Source organism: Hemiscyllium ocellatum, chromosome 37 (genome assembly GCF_020745735.1).
Source record: "Hemiscyllium ocellatum isolate sHemOce1 chromosome 37, sHemOce1.pat.X.cur, whole genome shotgun sequence".
In the NCBI taxonomy this organism is placed as follows: Eukaryota; Metazoa; Chordata; class Chondrichthyes; order Orectolobiformes; family Hemiscylliidae; genus Hemiscyllium; species Hemiscyllium ocellatum.
Genome location: NC_083437.1, coordinates 18,755,441 through 18,782,382, shown reverse-complemented (window position 1 = coordinate 18,782,382; position 26,942 = coordinate 18,755,441). Strand labels below are relative to the sequence as shown.

The window sequence follows — 26,942 nt, the reverse complement described above, 5'->3', positions numbered from 1 at the left end:
ACAGTTCTTTATACAAAACATGCTAAACATCTGGAATGCATTGCCAGGAAAAGTAGAGGAGACCTGGACATTATTCAGTTAAGAAACAGCTGGTTCCTATAAGGTGAAATCTGTAAGTTTGGTTTTCTGTAAGAATGAGATCAAACAGATTTGAAGCATTGCCTTCAATCAAACCTATTTTATGATTCTATGCTTTTCTTTCATTTGACAAATGTTATTACCTTTTCCAATACACATGAAAAAATAAGTGATATAGACATCAGTTATTTCTTCAAATAATCTAACATTTTAAGATTATATTGGCAACAGAAGGGTCCTTTGCTGAGCTTTCACAATCCCAACTTTGCTCCAATATTTGTACAGAAAATATGCTTTAAAATAATTGAAACATTTCCAGGAGAAAACTTTAAGCAAAGAGCTGGCTGCAGAGTAAAGCTCTCTCTACATTGCCCTGGCAAGAATTCAGGCCAGGTATAGACCAGATCACATTTAGAGCAACGTTTCCTCTACTCAACCCTAACAGTGCGATTTGACTCAACTTTCATTGTTCCTTTCTGTTTCATTTGGTATTCCCTATTCTATTTTGGTGAAAGCTCTACGACAATTTAATATAAGGGTATGACTCAGGAGGATTTTGCCTTACTTTGAACTGGATTGAGAACAGCAAAATTTAATTTCACTTGGAACTAGCACAGAGACTGACTATTTTAACTTATCACTTAGGTTGGATCTAAACTCAGCTTTGAAAGTAACCGAGCAACGATTGCATTCTTCTGTCCCACCCTGCCTCATTCTGATTGTGCTTTGTTCGAGAATCGTTTACAAGAATAGTTCCTAATTTGAAATGAAAGCTCTTGGCAGAGAGATTAGAGGTGCACCCTCTATGACAACTGGATGTCCCTTTGTTGTCCAACACTTAAATTTTAATAATTTAAAAAACTGTATGACTAGAAACAAAAGATTAGCTTCTGTGGCAAGATCAGAAGGTCAAATATTTCAAACAAAGCCTTTCTTCAAAACTGGAATTTTCCTACAAAGCGACTAAGTATTGTTCCATGAAGATTGGTCAGAAACATTTGGAGGACATGCTCATCATGAACCCACACCTGCAATGTCTTGGGAATTTGCAAAAAGAACAACATCAGAAAGGACTGGGTACCTGTAGGAGCAGTTGTCATCACAGTCTGATGAATGACATTCACGCTTGCTGCTGTTCACCTCTCCTACTTTTCCCACACTGGTCCAATGGATAGGTGTTTTACAGAAGAACAGACCAAGACCCTTTGGTCTTGCTTGAAGACGCCAAGATGTTAGGTGTAGGGGGATTGCTAATGAGTCACCTGGCAACACTGCTGGCAACACCACAGGTTCTGAAATCATAATTAAGTTTATGTAAATTTTAGAACATTAAAAATTCTTTGAAAGCTTTGCCTGAGAAAGTAACAGTGTCAAATAAGTCTGAGTCCATCAATATGATGGCCCTGAAGATATCCAAGCTGAGAGAAGAGGCTGAACAGAAAGACATCCCATTTTTCTGTTCTGCACACATTTGGTCATGAATGAGGAAGTCCAGTCATTTGCTCTGAATCCACGTATTTACCATATTCTAAAGTCACATCTCCCACCACTGAGGCATCCAATTGTTTCTTAGATAATTCCAAAAACTTTCTTTACTCAACTGTTTGAATTTGAAGTTTACTCCAATGCTGGTTAGTGTGTGCCAAGAGAAATATCTGAACACTAATCCAAAATTTGTCATTTAGTGATTTGAATACATTTACTTTTACTCTAAATTACTAATAATGTGCATTTCTTTTTCCCCATTCTCATCTCTCTTTATCTAGATGCACAATTATCTCTGAAACACCATCACTCCAGATTGGAAGACTTTGGGTGTTTCCAGTCTTTGAGTAAATTTGAAGCTTTTGACTCAAGGAATCAACCTTTTAGTTCTATTAATCAATATGTGTGGAGCTTAAATGTGAAGCTTATGTTTTGGCGATCAGTGCTAGACACGTTATGCAAGGCTTGAAAATTCCCAAGAATTACTGACTGATCTGGTCACGTAACTTGATATTCTGAGCTTTGTTGATGGTGATAAGAAGAGATGAACCTAAAGCAATCACCACCATAAGGGAAAAGGTATTTAATGAACCTAAAAGTGACAACATCTGAAGACCAGATGGCTTGAATTCAAGGAGATTTAAGTGATGACATGGATAGTAGAAATATTTGTTATAATCTATCAAAAAGATTGGAAAGCAGCAAATGTATTTTCGAAAGGAAGGAGGCAGAAAGCAGGGAATTGGAGGCTATTTAGCTGAAAATGTAGGCAAAGGTGTTAGAATACCCAGAAAATTGCAATTTGCTAGCACAACCAACATGGCTTTGTGAAAGAGAAATCATGTTTAACTAATCTACTGCAGTTTTTAAACTATATAACATACATTGGATATAAAGTGGAACCAGTATAGGTGATGTACTTGGATTGCAAAAAAACATTTGATAAGTGCCATATCAAAGATTGCAGCACCATATTACAGCACATGGTAAAGAAACTAACATGCTAGCATGGATAAAGGATTAGTTAGCTAACAGAAAGCAGAGAAATAAATTAAATTATTTTTATCCCCAGGTTGGAAATCTGTCACAGGTGGAATGCCATAGGAATTTGTCATGTCCTCAACTATTTACAATTCAGGTCAATGATATGTGTAAGGGGACTGAATGCCTGTCATCAAAATTGGTAGGAAAGTAAATTGTCAACATAAGGCGGAGTCTGCAAAGGAATGCACACAGATTAAGAGAAATCAAAAATTTGGCAAATGGAGTATAACATGTGAAAATGTTCATTTTGGCAGCATGAATAGGAAAACTGTACACTTAAATGATGAGAGCAGTACATGATGCTACACATGGTTCTGGGAGTTTAAGTATCTAAACTGCAGAAATTATTATGTGTGTACAGCAAATGATTAGGAAGGCAAATGAGAATGTTATTATTTCTGGCAAGGAGAATGGAAAATAAAAAGTAGGGATGTTTTATAGCAGCTGCACAAGATATTGGTGAAGCCACATCCACATCTACAGTTTTGGTCTCCTTGTTTGAAAAACATGCAATTACTTTAAAGCATTCAGAGAAGGTTCACTCGACTCATTCTTAGTATTAAGGTCTTCATTTATGAAGAAATGGTAAACAGGTTGGACATATACCCATTGGAATTTAGAAGAATTTATTGCAATTTTATTGAAACATTGAAGATCTGAGGAGTCTGGATGGGTTGGATACACAGAGGATGAGTTTTCTTTCCTCTCAAAGGTTTGTTAATGTGTGGAATTCTATTCTCAGGAAGTAAAGCAGACTGGGCCTCTGAATTTGTCCAAGGCTGAATTGGACAGATTTTTGACCAGACATCCAGCCAAATGAGTTAACTGACAACACCTCGAAAGGAGAATGAGAAAGTCAGTTATGGTAGACCAGTGCTGAGAAACAATTATTGCGGTGCTAAGTCACTGAAATACTTGATAATCAATTAATAAAAAGCTTTTTTCCTTCCAAAATTCAAAATCGCAAACACTCACAATCATTACCAATGGGATTTATAAAGATGCAGGTATTTTATGCAATATATAGTAGCAGTTTAAGAAAGGACATGTTAAACAGTAGTTTATAACAAAAAAGCTGGTTGCTTTTAAACAGTGCATAACAATATCTAAAACATGATATTAATCTCTACTGTACTGTGTGGACAGCATGTGTGCCTACACTGTAATAGATAGAATGGGCTCAGAAAGTCAGATGATCCTTGCTTTGTCGAATTGCCTTCCTGTCAAGGAACAGATTGCTACATTGATAAGTGACTTACTATCTGGAGCAGATGGACTATCCAGTCTCAGTTCCATGGGTACTTCCAATTTGTTTTTCACAATCAGTGCCGAGCGGACAGTTATCACTTTTCTTGCACTCCCCTCCAGAGTCACAGAAAACACAACCCGTACAGGAGGCAGTGCTGAGAACTACAGAAGGGCGAACAATGTTAGGTACTGCCTTTTCAATATTATGCTGCAATCTATCAAATACAACACAAATCTATGTTGGATCTATAATATTTCCAAACATGCAGAACACATCTAACATAGATTTCAGTCTCTAAAACTAGCATCCAAGTCTAATGTGCATTTAGAGAAACTCTAGAAACTTAAATCTCAAGAGTGCATGAAACATATTATTACCTGTATTAACATCAATTTTGCATGAGATACAGGGCAGAATTTCCAAATGACTCACTTATTAGGTGAAAACTAGGCACTGATTTAGTAAATCAATCATATTAGAGCACAACAGTGATTTGTTATGTTGAGCTAAAATACTGGCTTGCAACCTACATTAATAATTTGAAGATATTTATAAGGTAGAAACTAAAGACGAGATTATGAAATTTGATAACACTAGACTGATATCTTAACCAGATGCATGTACTGAAGAAGCTGCAATTAACAGGATACAAATGACTGAGTTGTTCTTAACATTGACAAATACAGCAGGCAATTTAAACACAGCCAAATCTCTTAAGTGGAAAACGTGATGAGTGCCCAGATTAGTTGTTTTTTGGTGATGTAGGTTGAGAAAGGATTATAAGCCAAGGAACAAAACAAAAATGACATTCTGCTTTTTGTTGGTTGGTGCAACAGAAATTTGTACAAGTAGAAAGTAATTCAAATTTAATGCGTCATGCATAACCAACATCTCTCACAGATGTTGCCCTTCAGAAATGCACTCGAATCTTAGGTTTGCTTAAGTTTCAAGTACTAGGGCTTAAACACAAACTTCCTACTCAAATGATACTACTACGATATTAAAACAGGGTAAAACTGAGGAGATAAAAATCAGATAAATGAGCATTATAATTAAATATAACTGTCAAAATATAAAATCATAAACTAGATCATTAAAGTCATATACAACCCATGGTTGATAACAGAGTTGTTCTTATACTAAAAAATCCCAATAATTTGAAACACCTCACAAAATAGAACAACAAAATGGGAATTTAGCACTAAAAGTTGAATCATTAACTAATTTGAAATAGCTAACTTTAAAGTAAAGGTACAGTACAATTTGATAATGGATGTACAGTTACAGAACAATGCTTACATAGACATGTGGATGTATTATATTGGTCTTGCTAATGGGACTCCCAACCTGCAGCATAGAGAAGATAGATTTGTGTTATACATGCAACTAATAACTGGTTTTTCATCAATGGCTGGAATAATAAAAAGCAAATGTGCAAGATTTTATGCAAATTGTAACCAAAATTGCAAGGGCAGTTTTAACCTGATTAGCAGAAAACTGGCAGGATCAGAATTAAAATTACATAAACTTCTCGAGATCAATGGGTAGTTGTTCTCATTCAATCAATTAAGCGTTGGGCAAGTTCAGATGAATAAAATTGGTACAATTTCCTTCAGTCCATATCCTCAGTGGATATCACTTTATGCAAGGAAAGGAAACACTAACTGACCATCACAGCTCAAACCAAATATGCCCTCACGCAATGCGCAGGCAAGATAGAATGATGTTAACGGTACCTTTATGAGTTCTAGTAGGTACTTGTCTAGTATCTACCGAGTTAATAAATCTTCCTCGTTAACTGAAGGACCTTCCTTGTCACTGTGCCTCAGCACCCACTAAACCTGCATATTTAACAACTGCAGCATTTCAGGTGTTTTGATATTTTGTGTATGACACTTCCTCTCAAAAATTTAAAAGCAAATGGTTGTTTGTATAACTGTTGTTCTGAAGCTACTGCTGCGTCAATATTTGAAATAATCAAGCTCCTGCTCCAAAGTATACAGTCTCAATTATATAAGCTTTGACAAATGACACGTTCACAGTACATGATACACACCATGGAGGACTGATTATTTCGATCAGGTGCTGCACATCGGAAGAAGATGCCAACTTTGTCCACAGACACTGGACTGACTTGTTCCCAGCCATTCACTCGGACCAAAAGCTGGTGAATCTTCAATTCATGAGTGTGCCTGCCAGTACATAATTAAGAATGTGCAGCCACTGTGTCTTACATAAGGAAGTTATGATAACACAAAGATTTTATATAAACATGCCACCATGACTAAATACATACGAATATGTGATTACTGATTAGTAGAGAGATATAAAAAGTCTGTCAAGTGAGTACTACATTATTTTCTTTCACTCACCTGTGTCTTAGCTTTTCCCTGGCTTCAAATTCAAAAGGCACTTCTTCTCCTGGGAGTACCTCGCGCCATTGGCTTACATTGTGTGTGTCATCAGGTTCTACAACAGATTCTTCATGTACAAAACCAGGACTCTCACTGTGAGAAAGTGCCACTCTACAATGGAAAACAGCCGCAATGCATATATCACTGTCAGTATATTATAACACGATCACTCACACCCAACCTGTACGCTCCATCAGTTCAATCAAATGGTAATGTGTTTCTTGGCTTCTGAGAACTTTAAATTCCGCAGCCTGAAAAACTGAAGGAACACTATTTGGGAGGAAATCGGGGCACCATCTGCTCGCTGAATAATTTAGTGAATGTGGTTCGGTTAGGTCTTAAGTCACAATGTCAAACATAGCAAACAGTGAGGCATTAGCCTTTTCTGCTGCCACTTCATTTATGAGGCTTGAGTATTTATTTGCAGTCCCGACATCAAAACTAACATATAATGGGGCATCATGGGGATTTGATCGCCTAAAGAGATGATAGTAGGTATTAATATTAACTATTTTGAGGGCAAATCGTCTAGATTTCTGTGAGAAAGTATTCTAGGATACAATGCAACTAATCTGACTCTTGATTAAAATTAATTGAAAAAATGGATTAAAAGTTATATAATCAGAGATGCAGTAGCAAACATTTAAGGAGTATTTCAGAATCAACATAATAGACGGAAAGAGAAAAATATCTAAGGATGCATTTGCCATCCTTGCTGAATTAGAAATGTTAAAAGATAGCATCAACCTTAAAGAAAAATGTACGTAATTGTGCAAACTCAGGAGGCGGCTCAGAATTGGACAGAACATTTATAGCAGCAAAGAATGACTGAAAAATCAATATGGATGAAAAAATTAGAGTATATGAATGAAAAAATATGAAAGTATGAGAGAGTTTCATTTTAAGAAAGAAAATTTAACAAAGTGAGCATTAATCATATAAGAAAGTGATCTTGAAAAATGGAATGTGAAATAAGGAAATATCAGATGGACTGAACAGGTATTTCGCATATTTTCACTGTACAAGATACAAGTAATGTCCCAGAAGCAGTCAAAAGTTAGGAAATGGAAGGGTGAGAAGAACTCAGGAAAATTATAATGCTGAAGGAAATAATAAATTGTTGGATCCATGGTCTGATAAGAGCCATGACCCTGAGGAATCTCATCCTACGGTTTTAAAAGATGTAATAGATGCATGAACATCTGTCAAAAGAAAACTGTAAGAAGCTATTATCAAAGAACTTACAGAAAGACATTTAGATAAGACAGTATCTCCCAAATTTGCAACTACTGCTACCCAAAATAACAGGGAGCTGATGCATGGGAATATCATCACCATCAAGTTCTCCTCTAAGTCACACACTATCTTGATTTGGAATTACATTGCTGTTGATTCAATGACAATGGGCCAAACTTCTGAAAGCTTGTGGCTATATTTACACTACATGCACTGCAGTGTTTCAAGAAGACAGCTCATCACACCTTCTTCAGGGTAATTAGGGAAGGCCAACAAGTGCTGGACTTACCAGCGATGCCTCCATCCCTGAAAGAATAAAATATTCTAGGATTTTCAAATGTCAAGACCAAAACTATAGCCTTGTGGTTTACACTTAAAACCGGATCAAACATATACAGTGGAACATCTACACCTTAACAACTGCAGGAAAAGAAGTTCATGAATTGTTACACAAAATAGATTTCATACCTAGTTGGAGTAGTAGTGAGCGTGGCAAACCACATGGTGCAACCAGTGTGGTTCCTGAGGGCATATGGCACAAATGGCTGCCGTCTTTTTGGAATCTTTCCTTCTGCTACAAGTAAAAACAAATGTGTTAGAATGGAAGCCAATGGCCAATTTCCAGCTGGATTCTGAAATTTCCTATTTGGAACTTCTGACTAAACAAAAAGCTGAAAGTTATGCTGATTGATATCTTTCACATGCTGAAAACACTTGGCAATACATATTTTGAAGAATATTTTAACTAGATTACAAAGCAATTTAAAATTAGTGGGCTAATAACTAATTCAATGGATTAAGGCAGCAGCTGCAATTATCTTAAACTCGCTAGGTCTGCTCAATGGGATTTCAGAGCTATAATTTAACATTTCTTCAAAATTAAAATAGTGAAACCTTTTTCAATAGAATTAAGATGGATGACATTTGGACAATTGTGCACCTTTTGGGTATGGAGTTAATATCATTTACCTCAAACAGACATGTATACTGCATTAAAAAATAGAGCTCTCCAAAGACTGTGTTTAGTCTAACATTAACTTGCTTCCAGAAAATGGACCAGCAATTTGGATAAAAGACTCTTGTGCAGGAAACTTATGTATTCTGGGAAGCAACTTGAATTTTTGATAAATTTTTTTAACATGCTTGGTTGAGCTCCTGAAAGCTCCTCATTTGAGAAGAGCAATCAATAAATCTCAGGAGTGAAGACAGAAAATGTTGAAATACTCAGACAGCTCTGGCAACACCTTTAAAGAGACAAACAGATTTAAAATTTCAGGGCTCTGACCTTTCAAACGTCAGACTTGAAACATTAACCCGGTTTCTCCTTCCATAGATGTTGCTAGACTTGTTAAATTTTTCCAACATGTTTGTTTCCCGCACCCCCCCGCAAGATTTTCAGCATCGAGGTCTACACAGGACTAATTATTTATCTCATCCATTTCAAGAGGGCTATTGTATCCCCAAGTTTTCTCACTTTATTCCTTCCAAGTTGCAAGTACACATTATTTCTCCTTACTCTGTGGAATGTGAGATTCATTGCACAGTATTGTACACATATTACTCTCTCACTCAGTGCTGTGGAACTCTTTCAATCTTTCTAGCGATGCCTCCATCGCCGAAAGAAAAAAATATTCTTGGATTTACAAATGTCAAGATCCTCTGACCTAGGCTTTAAAAACTAGATGTACCAACTTGCTTACTGATTTGTCTCATATTTCCAACTCGTTGCAAATTAGGTGGCAAATACACATTAAATTTTAGTTCTTTATGAAAATGTCTCCATTTTACAGCTGCTTTGTGACAATAATTTGTCCGAGCTAATAAAGAGTGTGTCCCAAACTGTAACTAACATCAGTTTTGATTAAGTATCAGTATCAGGTCTGGTTAAGTGCAACTTGGCTTTAGCAAATAAACTATAAACAACAAGATATCATTTTAAAAGATGTTGAGATCCAGCCACAAGGATTTGTCACAGAAAAGTAAAGGCAGCAGTGTGGGAATTGGGATGACCTAAGAGTCAATGCCAAGATCCAGGGCTGTTAATATCCCAAACAATTCCAGAGCCAAGGCATATTTCAACAGTTGTATTATCAGTAGGAATAAAACTCAATTTGTAATATACAAGTTATTTTGATAGCTTCTAATAGTATAATTAAATACTGGTTTCCCAGATCCAATATTCAGCAGTGCTCTGGTGATCGGTGAAAGAATTCTGATACTAATGTGTAACTCTTGCAATCTAAAGACATGCTTAAAGTTTCACAAATGGGCTTTATACAAACTATGTGTTCTGTGTTTTTGTGTATAAATGCAGAGTGAGCACAGTTCAGTTTCTATTACAGTTTGTTGATAAGCCTGCTGTCACTAACTTAAGTGAACTCCTGAAAATTCCATTCCAGATATTTTAATACTAAGAATCAGCTCTCCCAACAGATTCAGCACCTCTTGCATGAGCACTAATGCTGACACACAACAGTTAGCAGACTGTCATGTACTACGGCCAAACAACAAAAAAAACCAATAACGAGCAGTGACATTGTTAACTATGAGCACTGAAAATCACAAAACCCTTGTCAAATACATTATCTGATTTCTTCAACGTGTAAAAGATTCATAATTCAGATTTTTGCAACAACAGAAAAAAAACAAGGCTAGATTATACATTGAAAGCATCATAACATAGCATACTACTTCATCTTAACGTTGGACACAGGGTGTAAATCTCATGAGTTAATGTGCTCAACACAGACTCTTTCCATATATGGGCTGTTGAGACAAATGTACCTAATTTGTGGTCTTTCCAACTTTCTGGCTATCTGTTTTAATTGCTAGAAAATCAGCAGGGCTACAATTTAAGTGTGCTGACCTCCAGTCCCGAATGGCCTGCACCAGGATCATTAAAGTGAAAATTGATCAATCTTTTCATCAGTATAATTGAATAATTACCTAAGAAATGGTTTGGTCCTTAAGAAGCACAATATAAGAGGAGAAAGAATAACATCATACAAGAACGAACAGCAAACACAGAAACAAAATATTCATTTTACAGACCAATAAAAAATATTCTTGAAATAACTATCTGTCCAACAAACCTGGTCTTCTCCACAGAAATTAACGCTGCTAAAGTGAAAATCTTGAGTCTGAGAGGAATTGGAAGTGTGCAAATTACCACTGGGAGGTGCAGATTTTTCAGATACATGAACCTGCTATTCTTTACTGTAATGTTTCTCAAATTACAATGAGTGCTCATTGTAGCACCTTAACATGCAGATGTTCAGAAAATAAAGGAGGGAAACTGAACATATGCATCTTTTTACAGTTCTGAAGAGTCGTCACCGGATTTGAAACGTTAACACTGCTTCATCCCACAGATGCTGCCAGACCTTCTCGGTTTCTCTAGCGATTTCTGTTTTTGCATTTTTTTACACGCTTGAACCTTCTGTTACTTGATTGAAAATACGCAGAAGCTGAATTGCTCTTATTTCAGTTAATTACTACAACCTCAAACCTATCCTGCAGCATTACATAACACTTTTTCTGACACTTACACCAACTGAATTTTAGTAAACTCCAGAATTTTTAAATAGTTGAGAAAGATTTAGATTGGTACATAGTAAGTGTAACAGGCTCAGGAGAAGTGAGGTTTGACTTTCAAAACTTTTCACTCAATTAAAAATTATTGTGAACATTATTGCAATAGCAAAACTAACAATACAAATTTTTCTCCATATCAAATCATTATTACATTCACCAGAATTCAAAGTATCACACATAAGATCAAATCCCATTTAATACGAAAACATTTAACTCTCTCCCAGGGTCATTGTACATCAAAGACCTGGTGGTACTATTGTAATAATTAAATGAGAATAGAGCCTGCCCCACTGCCAAATCTGTGAAGCATATGCTACAGTAACTTGATCAAATATCTGCTTCAGTACGCTTAACCTATTGTACTCACACACTTTCACAGTATAGTGCTGGGATTTAATGTTAATCTTTGAGGTTATCAGAACTATGACAATGTCTGGAAATTACATTTGATATCAAACAAGAGTGTGAAAATGGTAATACGGGATTGCCAATTAGAATAGTGTTTCTGTCGACATAGATACTTAATAGGAAAGTGAATGCATTGGTCTCAACATTAATGAGTAGATGGGCTCAATAGCAGGTGGTGAATGCAACAAGCCAGGGACATGGAACCCCTGACAATTTTAATGCAGGGCCTCAATTCAACTAACTCTTTGCTGAGTTACTCACACTTACTGCCTGATTAGCAAGTAGGAGTTGAAATTTATCAGCAGGCAGCTGCAGCTGGGAACCCACGACAGTGATTCCATACAGACAGTACAAAAAGAGCTATGCAAAATGTTGTAATTTCTAGATGTGGTGGAACCAAATGGACATGATGCAGGATATTGTGGCTGCAAAGACCCCAAAGGGAGCATAGGCAGAGCCATCCTGATTCTCGAGGGGTATACAGAAAGAGTTCTAAGATGATCAGATCTCTGACATTTAACTTGCCCAGTTGGTGCTCCATCCTCGAATCAGTTGCTCAGCAACTGACAGCATATCATAGGTGACATCTGAATGTTAACTAGGGCCACAACTGGTTTTCTTTGGAGCCTTGTCAATGGCCTGATTTGGGACAAGGAAGTAGAAGTTTTAAATTATAACCTCGCACACACACCATTCTTACTGGTCAAGAGGTGCAAAATTAACCCGTTAATTGGCACAAAATGCAATCCTAGCTTTGATGATTTTCTTTGATTCACCAATTAAGACTGGATATAAAACTAACAAAGTAAAAAGTGTGGTCACAGAGTGGCAGTTGAAATGGTCTTCAGCTAGTACAATCTCTTTTTCACTGCCAAATGAAGCAATGAAAAAACAGACCTGTAGAGAAGAATAATAAAATAGATGCTGAGAGCAAAAGCAAAAAATGCTGTAACACAGATCAGAAAACAAAGGGGAACTCTATGCTGCAGTCTCATCAGTATTTAGCTGAAACTACGCATAATAAAATATTAAAAGGTATCACCTGATTTGTTTTCGTTGGTACATCACACTATAACTTATCTGATAAAAGACTGGATATTTTCTTCACTTCTTCCCATTCCCTGGTACAGTACCTCTGGCAAATATCTGCCGCTCTAGGTTTGTCAGACTGGCAGTGCTTCTAGTTCTAAGATAGGCAAGAGGGTTGCCTGACAGAGAGAAAAGAAGTCTAGTTAGAATGAAAAAGTTTAACTCATCCAGGCAACGTGGTAAACAGAAAAGAACCTGGTTTAGACTAAATGAAGCAAAGAAATAAACGATGATGATGAATGTAATGTTCAGGGAGATGTGATCATTCAAATCTGATATTTGTCATACTTATTCATGATACTTTAGTAGCGATTCCAATTTACTTACTCCTGACTGGACACATCATGGTTTTGTCCATTGCTGAATCTATACAACTCTCAATGATAGTTAACAACTTTGTAAATCAAGTGAATGATGCAGTCATTTTCCACTCTGGTGCCATAAATAACATTTGAGAAGATGTATCAGATGGGAACCTCATGGGTAGACAGAAAGCTGCATCCACCCTTCCAGCTATTTGGGTACACCAGAAAAAGGAAAAAAAACCCAAAAGGGACAACTCTGAACTGGAGGTTTTAGTTCATTATAGCAAAGCAGAGATTTTCCCTGATAATATATTTGATGTCATTTTTATGTGTTAGCTTTTCTCACTTTGAAATTTAAATAGACTGCAGATAAATCCGGTCATAGCTTGCATCAACTTTTGCCCTGTTCCTAGCTCTTTGAGGAAGATGGAGACAGAAATGCTCAAACAAACTAATTTATACATTACATTGGAGGTGCCCATACTAAAGTAACTGCATGACTGGAGATATCCTCAGGAGTTTGGAAATAGCTGTTTCCTCACAGATTCAGTGATCTAAGTAATCTCCTGCAATCAAGTGCTTTGTTATGCTGATTGCTGATCATTTAGTTGATAATTTTAATAAGCTAGATTTCTAGACTGTTGTACAAGATACCACAGCATGGTGTTTCTTCCAGGCAGATGAGTAGGGCATGTGCTATCTTAAATGAGTGATGTACATGTGTTTCTGTGTAAGCCTAAGCAATAACACCTCAGAGATTAAGTATTTGGGACATGGAAGTCATAGAACTACTTACTCTCAATGCTGAATTTGAGAGAAAATAAAATGAAGTTCAAAACTGTGACAACAGAATGACTTTTGGTATGGCGTCAAAATCCTGGCATTACCTCCTTAAAGGCATTGTGGGTCACCCCATAATGTTCTGCACGTGGACTGCAGCAATTCAAAAGGCAACTCAACACCACCTTCTCAAAGGCAACTAGGGCCAACCAGTGATGCCAATGTCCCACAAGCGAATTTAAAAACAGCTGTACCATTAGAACAACTAAAATCATATTCCCAGTTTCCACTGACCCCTACCAGGGAATGGTTTTGTAAAGCTTTAAAGAGTCATCTAGAGGAACTACATCGAGTAGCTCACATTCGTGTGTATGTTTACAAACTTTCTCTGAGCTGATTACTTCAACAGAGTCATAGTCATCGAGTTATAGAGATGTACAGCACAGAAACAGACCCTTCAGTCCAACTGATCCATGCCGACCAATTATCCCAACCCAAACTAGTTCAACCTGCCAGCACCTGGCCCATATCCCTCCAAACCCTTCCTATTCATATACCCATCCAGATGCCTTTTAAATGTTGCAATTGCACCAACTTCCACTACTTTCTCTGGGAGCTCATCCCATACACGCATGAGCTGCCAGAGGAAGTGGTGAAGGCTGGTACAATTGCAACATTTAAAAGGCATCTAGATGGGAAGCCTGACTCTCGAATGCAAATGGGACTGAAAGAAACAGGTAAAGGTAACAACTATTGGAGACAATTTAAGTATTGCATCTATTACCTCCAAACTCGCAGAAGCTACATTTTTCATAAGTATTGTTACTTTTCAAATTCCAATAATGTAGTGTCTTATACAATAGAATGGTCTTAACACTCAGAGAAAAGTTGCTTTACTACCTGACAAGTGTGGCACCCTCCATCAGACTAGACACCACAGCAACTGTGAAGAATAACTCTTAAGCCAGTGCCACATGTGCATAAATCAGCTATTGCTGAAAAGAGGATACCCAATAACTAGGAAGCAAGAAAAACTTGTATTTATTATTTCCTTTACGGCTCACTGAGAAGGTGTCCGAAAGAACTTCACACAGAATGAATTGTTGAAAGTCTACCAACAGTTGCTGGCTCAGCAAATGTAAGAGTCATTCAATATATAACAATGATATGAAAGGCTAGTCAGCCCTTCTTTGGTGACATCGGTTAAGAAAGGGAGAATGATGAGAGCACTGGGAGAAGCTTCTGAAACTCCCCCTTACAGAGTTGACCCATTGGAATGTTATAATCAATCAATCAGGTATTTATAGTCAAGCGGGGAGAACTCTGGAGCAGGTTGCATGGCCAGTTGGTTCTGATTCCTGTTGATGACAGGGACCGGTGTCAATGCGCACACACCATTTGGCTGCAAATTTCTCAAGGCCTGAGAAACCTGTCAGATGATGTTGTAAAGCAGGTTACATCAGATGCAACTAGCTGTATTACAATAGTCAAGCTGCTTCTTGCCTTGCCTTCATCAAATGATAGGCTGTGGTCTTGCTTCACATTTTCAAAATTCTAAAGTGACCTGACCCCAACTCCAGCTTGTTAAAATCCAGACATGACCAAGAAATTTTTTGAAAGTTCAGTCATCCAGTCAGGCCTGCCCTTGACTGTGGACCCCTATTACACGGTTGACCCCTAATTACTTCAAGGTCAGTCAAGATAATCACCAAATGCTACCTTGCCAGTGACACCTAACAAACATCTGCTGAAAAACGCAGTTTTCTTTAAAAAAAAGCTGAACCTGTTGTCAGCCTCCACAAAAGTGTAAAGCCAAGGATCTAGAGATTGACAATTGATTGATGATGATACAGGCATATCTGCAATACACTAATCTAACATACAGCAACTAAAGCTACAAGGTCTAGTTTAGATTGACTAAGCAACACCATTAATGTGAACGAACATCAAGGACAAAGCTAAGTTAAAATCCATGTTGTGTAAGGTTGATTGGCTGAACAAATGGTTTAAGAGTATAATTAAAGAAATAAAAAGGAGTGAAGGATGGATGAAGATAATTTCAAAATTTACAATAAATAAACAGCAATAGTTTGAATTAAACAGTGGTTTCAATAGTTTTACAAACACTTGAATAAAAGCAGTAGTTATTAAAGCATGAACCAAATTGTAATTAATATAGAATTTACAGAAGTCATAGCCATATTACAAACTCTGTTTGAACTGTTCAACTGCTCCACATTAACCATTTTTTTTTCATTTAACGTCAATATTGAACTAAAACTGGAATGTTCAAAATCGCTTAAGTTATAATTAAAACGGAAAATCTTAAGTATATATACTTTCCTTTCTATGCAAGGAAATAAGTCTTATCCTAATCCCTAAAAGTAGTAAATTTAGGGTCTGACCTCCTGCGAGCTCCCAGATTGGACATCATCACTTCAAAGCAGCCCGATGGCCATTCTGGGAACCTGGGAACCCACTTTGCAGGCTGGCAATATACAGGTCATTAAAATATAAAGGGGGACAACATAGAATCATAGAATCCTTACAGTGTGGAAACAGGCCATTTGGCTCTACAAGCCCACACTGACCCTTTAAAGAGTCACCCACCCAGACCTATTCCCCAACTACTCTACATTTACCACTAACTAATGCACCTAACCAAACCTCACTGAGCACTATGGGGAATTTTAGTGTGGACAATTCACCTAACCTGCACAACTTTGGATTGTGGGAGAAAACTGGAGCACCCGGAGGAAACCCATGCAGACACGGGGCGAATGTGCAAAATCCACACAGACAGTCGCCGAGGCTGGAATCGAACCCAGATCCCTGGCACTGTGGAGCAGCAGTGCTAACCACTGAGCCACATGTTGGCTATAATTTCTCTAACCCATGTTTCCATCCTGCAAACTCTGCACCATGAATTAGATCCTTATGACATTTTGCCTTAAAATTCCCCAGTCTATAACAACTCCAATTGTTAGGGGAATGCAACATATAGTCAAGACCAGAGATCACACAAAGATGGTCTTTCAGTCAACTTGAAGCAGGTAACTTAGACAAGCTTGACCATTTAAGCTTTAATCATTTTCTTTTTCAGTAACTAACCCTGGAATTAAATTTCCCATCCCCTGCATGTACTTACTCTGTCCGAGCATGAATGGATCAAGGTACGTCCCTGTCCTCCACTGAGAGATTCTGGGACACTCCCTTGCTTCCTTCTTACAGTAATCAGCAATCCAGGATGCTTTTGTCATTTTATATTGCTCTGTAATGCAACACACAGGATAACAGTAACAAGAGAGGAAAAGGATTGAATTTATGCTCAGATTTAATTATGTCATGTCCCAACTCATTTTATTACATATTTTTATGCTTTGTAAAATTGAACCCACATATCAGAGAATGCAGATCTGAAACTCAATCTGTATGATGTTAGTTTATTTCAACTGTAGTTATCTTGTATGAGTAGGTCCATGAGGAAGGTCAATTCAAGGAACAGAGAGCAAATTTCTTCATCTAAGAACAGGTTACTGGTTTCAAAACAAAAAAAAAGAAATTGCAGGTGCTGGAAACTTGTTATAGAAATAGAAAATGCTGGAAACAGCAAGTGAATTAACATCTGTAGAGAGATGCTTCATCAAACTTCTTGTTCAAGACAACCTCCAAGTAAACCGTGAAACAGCAAGGGTACAGAATGAACATATGATAGTGATATATAGGAAACGTTTTACTTAGTATGTGTAAAAATACTACAAAATACCAAATTGGCATGCAGGGAAATCCAGACATTGCCACTTTCACATCGTTAGCAACCTCTCTGCCACTTCTGCTATTTTCTCTTGAAATTAGCTTCATAATTTATCCCAAACTGAATACATTCTAACAATGTTTCCTGCTCTATCACACTGCTAGAACTCTGTTGGTCCTTTTGCTCAATACTACATGGTATAGCTCATCTAAATTGTTATATTTTGTTTTCCCAAGATGCAAATATGCCAGCATACATGCTCTATTTCCCACTTTGCCTTTGCTGTGGTCAAAATAAAGGCAATTTACCACATTACATTGTCTACCAAAGGCAACGCAATTTAATGAGCAATCTTCTATGTGCTTTCACAATCCACTTCAGTGTACCTGGTCAATTCATTGTATCCTTTTGGTATATCTTTATTTTAAATCAAGGTGGAGCAGTGGTGCTTGATCTGTGTTGGGTAGGCAAGAATAGCAAACAGATCACAAAGCTATGGTGGAAAAAAAGTCTCCTGTAATCTTCAACACTTTCATAGGGGCCATCCTAAAATATATATACAATCCTCAAAATAAGACCAATAAACATGAAATGGCTGCACAAGGATCTTCCTAGCCCAGTATTGTCAGAAGTTCCATACCCATCAGGACAGATGTGATATTGATGTCAAGTCGTTGTTTTGCCTGCAGATCCAGTTTGAGGCGTGGTGGATGTAGACGGCTGGCTGCATGCTGCTGCCAGCTCAGGAAAGAAGTCCAAGGCTCGGCAAAAGGCTCCCAGCCTGGCAAGAGACAACACTGGAAAATGAAAAACCTATCTCACTTAGCAACAACACACTTACGTCACATGCATACTGATAAATACTTTAACAGTTGATCTGTTAGCTTTGAATCAGGTTAAAAGCTTTACTGAGTCTCACTTCTGACTATCATCCCAACTCATGAATCATGTTTGAATATGGTTTGTTAGCATAAGTTTCAGTTCCTGAATATTGTATGAAGGGAAGGTAGTCCATAACAGGCATCAGTTTTGCCTCATTATGATGTCTGATGGGGCTACAGAAATGTCTGCAGCATACAGACTCAAAAGAAAGATTTGCTCAGGTTAAGATTTACTTCAAGATTTTTCACTTAATATCCCCAAAAAAAGGTCCCACATGCTTAACAACCAGATAATCACTGTGCAAGCAGCACTGGTATGCAGTTAAACACAACTTTCAGTAAGGCACTCAAAACAGCATTTGAAATTCAGACTCTGACCTCTGATTTTTGGCAATGTCGGTTCAGGGAGACTGACCTCACTTGTCAATCAGGCTTGGTGCCCTATTCTGTACAATTATACGGTAATGTACTTCCTAATACAGCAATGGTTAAATTCAAAAATAAGTGAGGGCCAGAATTTTAAAGGTGTTTAAAATAAAGTAAATTTTCAAAGTTAAAATTAAACTTTATAGCTGAGATTCATGTAAATAGAGCATTTGTATTGTCTCGCCCTTAAATGACTGAAGTGGGCAAGATTTCGACTGATGTCAACAACACTTAAGCAGGCAGTTTACATATGTGAATCTAGTCAATGAGGACCTGCAAATTTAACCCAGTTGCCCTGCACCCAACTGCTGCCTTGTTTGCGTGTGTGGGCAAATAGAACTAGGACTTTTCAAACCATTCAATTCTACATTAGTTTGGTCCCAACTGGAGAAAACAAGTTTAACTGCACACAACAGAAGACTGAGTCTTAGTTTGACCAATTTGCACCGAAACTCTCCACACCTAAATGCACCATGAAGGAAAGATGTCACTATCTTGTAAAAACTTCTCAATAACATTAACTGAGATTTAAATACAATATGTTAAAGTATGTAACGGACAGAGAAAAAAAAGGCATCAGGCAAACTCACTTTTACACAGTTCAGCCTAAACAGAAATTCTTCAAAAGTAGAACTAAGTACAGCTGCATTTCTTCGGCAAACTGTATTTAAAATCTTTAGATTAAGAGTAATGTTATGACAGTGCCTACCCAAATGTCCAGCACCATAGCAATATGGCCTGGAAAAATACATTCTCAATACAGAAAACCTTTTCTCAACAAAAAAAACACACGACAACTCTGTTCTTTGTGTAGAGATTTGGCCACTACTGAAAGGCCTTGTTGTCTGTGTATAGACATTAAGTCTTTGGTGTTAGAAAAGCCTATCCAGCAGTCTGTTAGCTAATATGCTACGTCAGCCAGAAAATCAAAAGGACATGCACAAAACTTAACAAGTCCTCCTGTTCCAGGGTATTGTAATTTAAATGATTCCAATGAGCTCCTGGGTGGATGGGTGGGTAGTGGGGTGAGGGGGGTTGTTGCTTCGACAGTGTAGAGACTGACATGAAACAAAGCAGAAGCTCCCACAAAGCTAGAATGAGGTACAGTGCTTTAGAATTTCTTTCTCAAATTTCTAGGTCATAACATTTTCGAAACCTGATGACAATTTTGCTTAGTTTAATATGTTTCTAGCATTAACTATGTGACTCTTCAGGGTTCTATTCAATAAAAAAAATTCAATTAAATAGACAATGCATATATTGATGATACTATTCTGAAAATATCAAATTAGCTGTTTAATGTTCCAGCGCAATGCAAGACGTCATACCAAGAGGTGATGTACTCTACAATGACAAAACAAAAAACTCGGGGCTGAATCTTATTTTTTTTTGGCTAAGCGAAAGGTGGGATGAGTTTTTTGGAGGGATTCTCACTGTGGGCCCAATGAGATTTTTTGGTGTACCTTACCACAGTGCCAGGCACTCACGTTCCAGCCTCTGGTGACTGTGTGGAGTTTGCATATTCTCCCCATGTCTGCATTGGTTTCTTCCAGGTGCTCTGGTTTCCTTCCACAATCCAAAGATGTGCAGGTTGGGTGAATTGGCCATGCTAAGTTGCCCATAGCGTTCAGGGTGGCGTAGGTTAGATGCATTAGTCAGGGGAAATGTAAAAGTAAAGGGTAGCGGAATGGGTCTGGGTGGGATACTCTTTGGAGGGTCAGTGTGGACTTGTTGGGCCAAATGGCCTGTTTCCACACTTTTTGGATTCTATAATTAACTGCCTACCCTGCCCCTATCGTGCCCCTCAAGTTGAATTCCCATCCCACCTTACCAAATGCTGTTATCAGTCCAAGCCACCATTGCTGGGATATCCAGGAGTTGACCAGCATCCTTTGCACCATGCTATCCTTTCGAGCCTGTTGCACAGTGGATCAAGCATTGTCATTCTGGAGCAGCCCTGCATTGTTCCTGACATCTGCCCAGGACTTTAGCTGACAAGAAGAAACTGGAAGTCCTGCTGGATGGGATGGTGCAAACCTGGGATGTCCTCTTCCTCCAAGACCAGCAGTGGAGGCCACAACAATGGATCATGCTAGTCTGTTCTGGGGTTGGCACCTGAGTCAGTACAGTCTCAAATTTCTGAAGGAATGCTGGAATGTCAGCAGAAGGTCAATGACTTCATCCACTCTGCCAACACAAGTGCCATCACTTTCTCTTTGATTTCTGATCCTCTTTTTTTCTGCTAATGTACCCACCTTCCATTGGACTCATCCTTTACCAGTCTTGCTTTTGCCTATAGCAGCTTCCCTCACTTACTCTCACCCATCCAACCTCGACAGCATTAACCCTGCAATAACCTCTGCACTGCCTACTCACTTACGTGAAACACTTCCCACTTGCACTAAACATAACATCAACTTTTAACTCCCCTAATACCTGGAATAATACATTCTCAAGACAGAAAACCTGTTCTCAACAACAAAAAAAAATCAAGCAACAAGAGGAAAACAACTTGTAATAGGGCAAAAAGAGTCAGGAAGGCTGGTGGGCTACCCAATATTTGGTTCCTTACCTCTTATGAGAGGATGAGTGCGGCGCTGGAAAAGCACAGCAGGTCAGGCAGCAACCGAGGAGCAGGAAAATTGACGTTTCGTGCAAAAGCCTTTCCTGATGAAGGGCTTTTGCCTGAAACGTCTATTTTCCTGCTCCTCGGATGCTGCCTGACCTGCTGTGCTTTTTCAGCACCATACTCTTGACTCTAACCTCTAGCATCTGCAGTCCTCACTTTCATCTCACTCTTATGAGAGGATCCTGATTCTGTCACAAGCAGATGGTTGCCCGTGACCAAGCTCTGATTGGTATCAGAGGTAGCCCTTGATTTGCTGTGCCAGGTTCCCCTGAGAGAAAGCTATTGCCCTTGCCTTGACAACCAGGACAACATTTCTGGATTTGTACCTGTACTGAATTGCAAGACAGTCCTCGGCAGACTGCAGTGTTCTAGTGAATCATAGCACAAACTGGACAAGCAACAACTCATCTTCAGACTAGGTACAGTAAATCCTTCTGGACTTAATATTGAGTTCAACATCTTCAAATTGTGATCCAGTTTCCGTTTCTTCCCTTTCTTTTAGATTGTTACATTTTGTTGTCTGTCTCCCCTTCCCTCAATCGAGTAGGGACTGTCTGTCCTTTTACGCCTGACAGGAGACACACTATTGTTCTCCCATTCCGACCACTTAATCTGAACTATCAGCGACGTTTCTTCATCAGCACCCAACACCCATTACCCCATCAAAGGATGGCATAAATGCTGCTCCCCCCCTACATATCATTTCAGCTCTGATGAAAAATCATTTAGATTCGAAACAGTAGCTTGCTCTTTCTTCATGGATGGTGTCTGACCCACTGTGGTCTCCACCATTTGTTGTTTTCAGTATGGATTCAGCATCTGCAGTAACTTTCTCCTACAAAACAATATCAGCCTTGTTGTTCTGATAGAGGGGTCAAACTGAACAAAGGCAAGGCAATATTACTGAAAGCATTCAGGTCTGCTCGTGGTGAGTTAAGATCCCTGAGATGCAGCCTGGAGCAGTCTATAACCTGGGTGTAATGTACCCGAGTGTACAGTGTCATGGCAGCAGCACTATAAAGGTATTTGCTGATGCAGCTCACCGTGTGGCATTCAAGTGCAGAAGTATCCTGTAAGAGGTGTTTTATCAAGGGGCTCAGTGAGGCCGGCTCATGTAGGATACCAAAGTCTTTGGACATGGGGTATGTGCGGTCGGTGCCCAAGGAACATGCCCTGAGCATTTTGTGCCCGATGTCTGACATGGAGGTCCTTTGGAGCGAGCATCAAGTTGAAGTCACGAGGTACTAGCTTTGGCTTCCATGTCGAGATCTCTTGATAGTTAGTTTGTTTGGTGTATTTGATACAATGGAAAGCTGAATATTAATATGGTAGGTTGGGTGCTTACAGGATACTGAACTAGCTTTAATCCCTTTTAATTGGCAACGTGCCTGGTCTTGCAAGAAACTCACCACGTCACTTGACTTTTTGCCTATTTCTGCAACAAATCTCACTATAGCCTACATTGCTAAGACACCAAAGGATACCCTCAGGGAGATTATTCAATGGATAGAGCCCCATCCATGAAAAGCAGCTGGCGAAAATTAAAAGTAAATGAAGCCAGGAATTCACAACAGGTCAGTCAGCATTAGAAAGTAACTAGCCAACTATTCCCTAGTAGTTCCTGAGAAATAAAACCTTTCCCAAAGGATTAACGTGGCTCAGATGCCAACTGAAGTGCACAGCACTTCCAGCATTTTCTGCTTTACTGCAGATTTCCAGTGCTTACTGTTATTTTAACATCACGTGTTAGGTTAAGCACAAGAGATGATGTGGCACTCACCCCCCACTTTAATTGTGAGTTAGTTTTTAGCCCCATCTAGTGGATACTATAACTTCATTTCAATGATCTGCGTTATCCTGTTAAACAAGCATTTTAACCTAGTGGATACATGGGCGTTACAGTGGAAAGACTTTCCCTCATGGAACATTTATTCCATTGCAACGGAATTTGGGCATTTGCAGTGTCTAAAGTTCATTTATGAATATCAGTCTGTTTCCCTTTGTAATTTATTAAAATGTAAACAAATCATTAAGGGAAGAAAAATATGACTAAATCTGAACTTAAACCCTTCAAAACATGAATGTTATAGAATGTGTTCAGGACAAGATAGTTATGTGCACCATAGGCACATTGATATTTTTTCCTGTTCTTATGCCATCCCAAATATTCAGGATCTTACCAGACAGCTCGCGGTTGTAGTATTCTCCAGAGAAGGTAAAATTGGCAGAGCCTTCTGGGCTTGTTCCAACTCTCTGCAGGAAGTAGAGTCCTAAAACACAGAAAGACATGAATCAAACTAAATATCCCTGAATGTGAAGACATTTGATCTACTGAACAACACTATGGGCAGGAACGCGAGTTAACTCTAGAATATGTACCAAGTGAAGTTTTTAGTCTTGACCTCTGAACACCTTGCATCACAAAATAAGTTTTATCCTTCAGAATAAACAATGGCCTTCAGTAATTTCTAAATCATATTTCTACTGAGTGTGCTTTTGTGTACAATAATAAAACTGCTGGAATGTTGGGTATATATAACATTTAGAAGTCTGTGATTAATTTTGCTCTTTGTCTAATTCTTTGTCTTTTGTATTCATTCATGTGATGTTATCATTGCTATTAAAGCCCTTGAAGAACTGCCCATGAGAAAGCTACCTTTTTGACATACTGCAGGTCATGTTTTGCAGGAACTCCACAATGCTGATAGAAAGGGAGAGCAAGGATTCTAGCCCACTGACAAAGATGTCCCAATATATTCTCAATTTTAGAACAGTGTATGCCACGAAGGGAAAGTTGTAGCTCACAGTGTTCCTATGCATTCCGTCCCTGTTTTCCTTGGTGGTTGAGACCACAGGATTGGAAGGCAATAAGCAAATAGAATACTTTGCTGTCATGATATTTCAGTGGCAGAGGAAGTGAATGTTTATGGGGTTGGATAGGGGATCTGTCAACAGGTTGCTTCATCTCCGATGTTCTTGAGTTTCTGTAGTGTTTTTGGAGCTGTACACATTCAGGAAAGTGGACAGTATTCTATCACATTTTAGACTGGTGTCTTGTAAAGGTGCTGAAAAGGTTTTGAGGAGTAAGGAGATGAATCATTCACTGCAGAATACCCAGCATCTGTCTTGGTCATGCAACCATAGTATTTATGAAGTTGATCATAATGTTATTAATGATTAACATTGACTGCTGTTGCTAGGGTATTGGTGATGCCTGTTGTGTCAAGGGAAGGAGATAGCTAGGTTCTCTATTGTTGGAAATCGTTACTGTCTGGCACATGGATAGTGAAATGTTACTTACCAATAATCAGCCCACGCCTGAATATTGTCTAGATTTTGCTGCATACTCTGTTATCCAAGGAGTTGCCGTTGGAACTGAACACTGCAAGCAATTAATGGTTATCCCCAATTCTGACTGAACTATGAAATGGAGATCAGTCATAAAGCCATTAAATTTGGTTGGACCTTGAATGATGTCCTGAAGAACTCTGACAACGTGTTGGGGCTGACATGACTGGCTTCTAACATGCACAACCTTTTTTTTGGTGCCAAGCAGTCAACAGCTAGTGGAGAATTTTCTCTAATTCATAATATCTTGATGCAGCACTTGGTCCAGAAATCATTACCCATACCTTCCCTACAAACAACGCGTTTAGCTATTTTTTGGTATCACGTTAAGTGTATCAAATTGGTGAAAGATGGCTTTTGCTGTCCTGATGAAAAAGGGAGTGATTTCCATCTCTGGAATTCATTTCTTTTATCTATGTGTGGCGCAAAGTTATATTAAGTGGAGCCTAAATTGAGCACTGATGACATATTCTTGGTAAGAAAGTGACAATTGATAGTGACGTTTTCCACCACTTTGCTTGTGGGGTGGGTGGAGGGCTGGTGGTGAATTTACCAGATTGAAGTTTGTGAACATAGGGCAAATTTCCAATTTGTTGGACAGATGTCAGTGCTTATAGTCATTTTGGAGTCGCTTGGTTCGAGGAGTGCTGGTTGTGGATCAGAAATCATTATCCATACAGCTAAGATATCTTCCCCACATCCAATGCGTTCAGCTATCTTTTGGTTTCACGTTGAGTGTTTCAAATTGGTATAAGATTGCTTTTCCTGCATTCAGCACATCTTCCAAGCTGTGATTGAGCTGGAAGATTACTGATGTTGTGAGGGTAGTAGAGTATAATCAGCAGAAGGCTTCCTTGTCAAATGTTTGATTTGAGGTCATGCAACCTCATGGGATGTGGACCTGATGTTCATAACTCCCAGGCCCACTCCCTTCAAATTTTATCACCACCAATAGTAGCTGGCTTGATATGTTCATGAGAGAGGACAGCCATGTTCAGTGAGGGAGGAGTCCAGAGTACTGCCTGATAGATAGGATTCTATAAGTAGGACTATGTGAGGTCATTGCTTAACTATTTTAGAGGAATTCCCTAGATACTAACTAGAATTACTTTGTAGGGATCACCAGACTAGGTACATCTTTATATGTCTAGGTTTATACTGCATTGCGCATCTGGTTTTACTTTAATTGTTGCTTCCTGTAGTGGTTTAATAAAACTGAGTAACTTGTCAGGCCATGTGAAGCATTAAATAAGAGCCAATATCACATGGTTTGGCACATTTTCTTCTTTGAAGGATACAAGACTTTTTTTTATGATGAGACTATCGCAGTTCTGCAGTTACTTCTATTGATATTAGTTTTCTTTACATTTCAAATGCATTTAATTAACTGAACTTAATTCCTCAGCTGCTGTCTCCACATTATCAATCCAATAACATTCACCATGCTCCTATTGCTAGATTGGATTTACCAACTTGGTCACAATGGAGTTGAAGCTCTATTTAACCTGTGGTTTGTGTAGGAAACCTACTTGAAAAGGTAAGTTCAGCAAGAGGTACATCACAATCCATGCAGTCATCGATCAAGCAGATACAGATGCTCTCAGCTTTCACTTCTATCCCAGAGACCAGTAAGGCTGCAGCTGTTCCACGGTCACTGCTGCTCGACATGGTTCCATTTGTTGACACTGGATCAGCATTTTTAAATAACCAGGTGGCAGCCTGATTCAGTTGACCTGCACAGTTAGAAATAAAACAGAAATGAAGTTAGTAGGTGCAAAAGACATCAGCTGCTTTATTACTTGAGAATTTATCTATTTGTTCAAACAATATATGCCAAAAATAATGTTTAATGTAACTTCCACAGAGAAAACTGGATCGTGATCAAGAACATAAACCCTAGCTGATTTGGCCCTAATGTCATGTTGATGAAGTCAGTATAGCGTAGTCTAGACTGGGAAGTGAACATAGAATCTCATGGTCTATAATGCCAAACTCAGCCATTAGTATTTCCTTGACAAAGTACATATTTTCTATTGTATATTAATTATACCAATTTTCCCAATTCTCATCACATTCCCAGCTTAATGATCCAGAAGCAAAATGTATCCCATCACAAATGTATACACCAGTTGTTGAAACATTTAGTTTGAATAGCACAAGTGTTAAAAATTAGACTTCAGCAATGAAGCAATTTTTAAAAATGTTATATGAAGGAGCAAACT

At 38.4% G+C, this 26,942-nt stretch overlaps 1 protein-coding gene across 5 annotated transcripts in view; it reads right to left on the bottom strand.

The window, feature by feature from the left end:
* The window catches only part of vps13d (vacuolar protein sorting 13 homolog D), a 296,748-nt gene that overhangs the window by 125,040 nt on the left and 144,766 nt on the right, over positions 1 to 26,942 (bottom strand). For 4 of the 5 annotated variants that reach the window (XM_060852292.1, XM_060852293.1, XM_060852294.1 and 1 more), the window contains 10 exons: positions 26,250 to 26,453; positions 23,553 to 23,642; positions 18,077 to 18,217; positions 16,831 to 16,953; positions 7,975 to 8,080; positions 6,229 to 6,381; positions 5,913 to 6,048; positions 5,156 to 5,203; positions 3,867 to 4,017; positions 1,160 to 1,370 (listed from right to left, as the gene is read on the bottom strand). In XM_060852292.1, the coding sequence (XP_060708275.1) occupies positions 1,160 to 1,370; positions 3,867 to 4,017; positions 5,156 to 5,203; positions 5,913 to 6,048; positions 6,229 to 6,381; positions 7,975 to 8,080; positions 16,831 to 16,953; positions 18,077 to 18,217; positions 23,553 to 23,642; positions 26,250 to 26,453 (1,363 nt within the window). Of the gene's footprint in view, positions 1 to 1,159; positions 1,371 to 3,866; positions 4,018 to 5,155; positions 5,204 to 5,912; positions 6,049 to 6,228; positions 6,382 to 7,974; positions 8,081 to 12,641; positions 12,717 to 16,830; positions 16,954 to 18,076; positions 18,218 to 23,552; positions 23,643 to 26,249; positions 26,454 to 26,942 lie in introns of all 5 variants that reach the window. The other variant, XM_060852296.1, reaches the window with a different exon arrangement.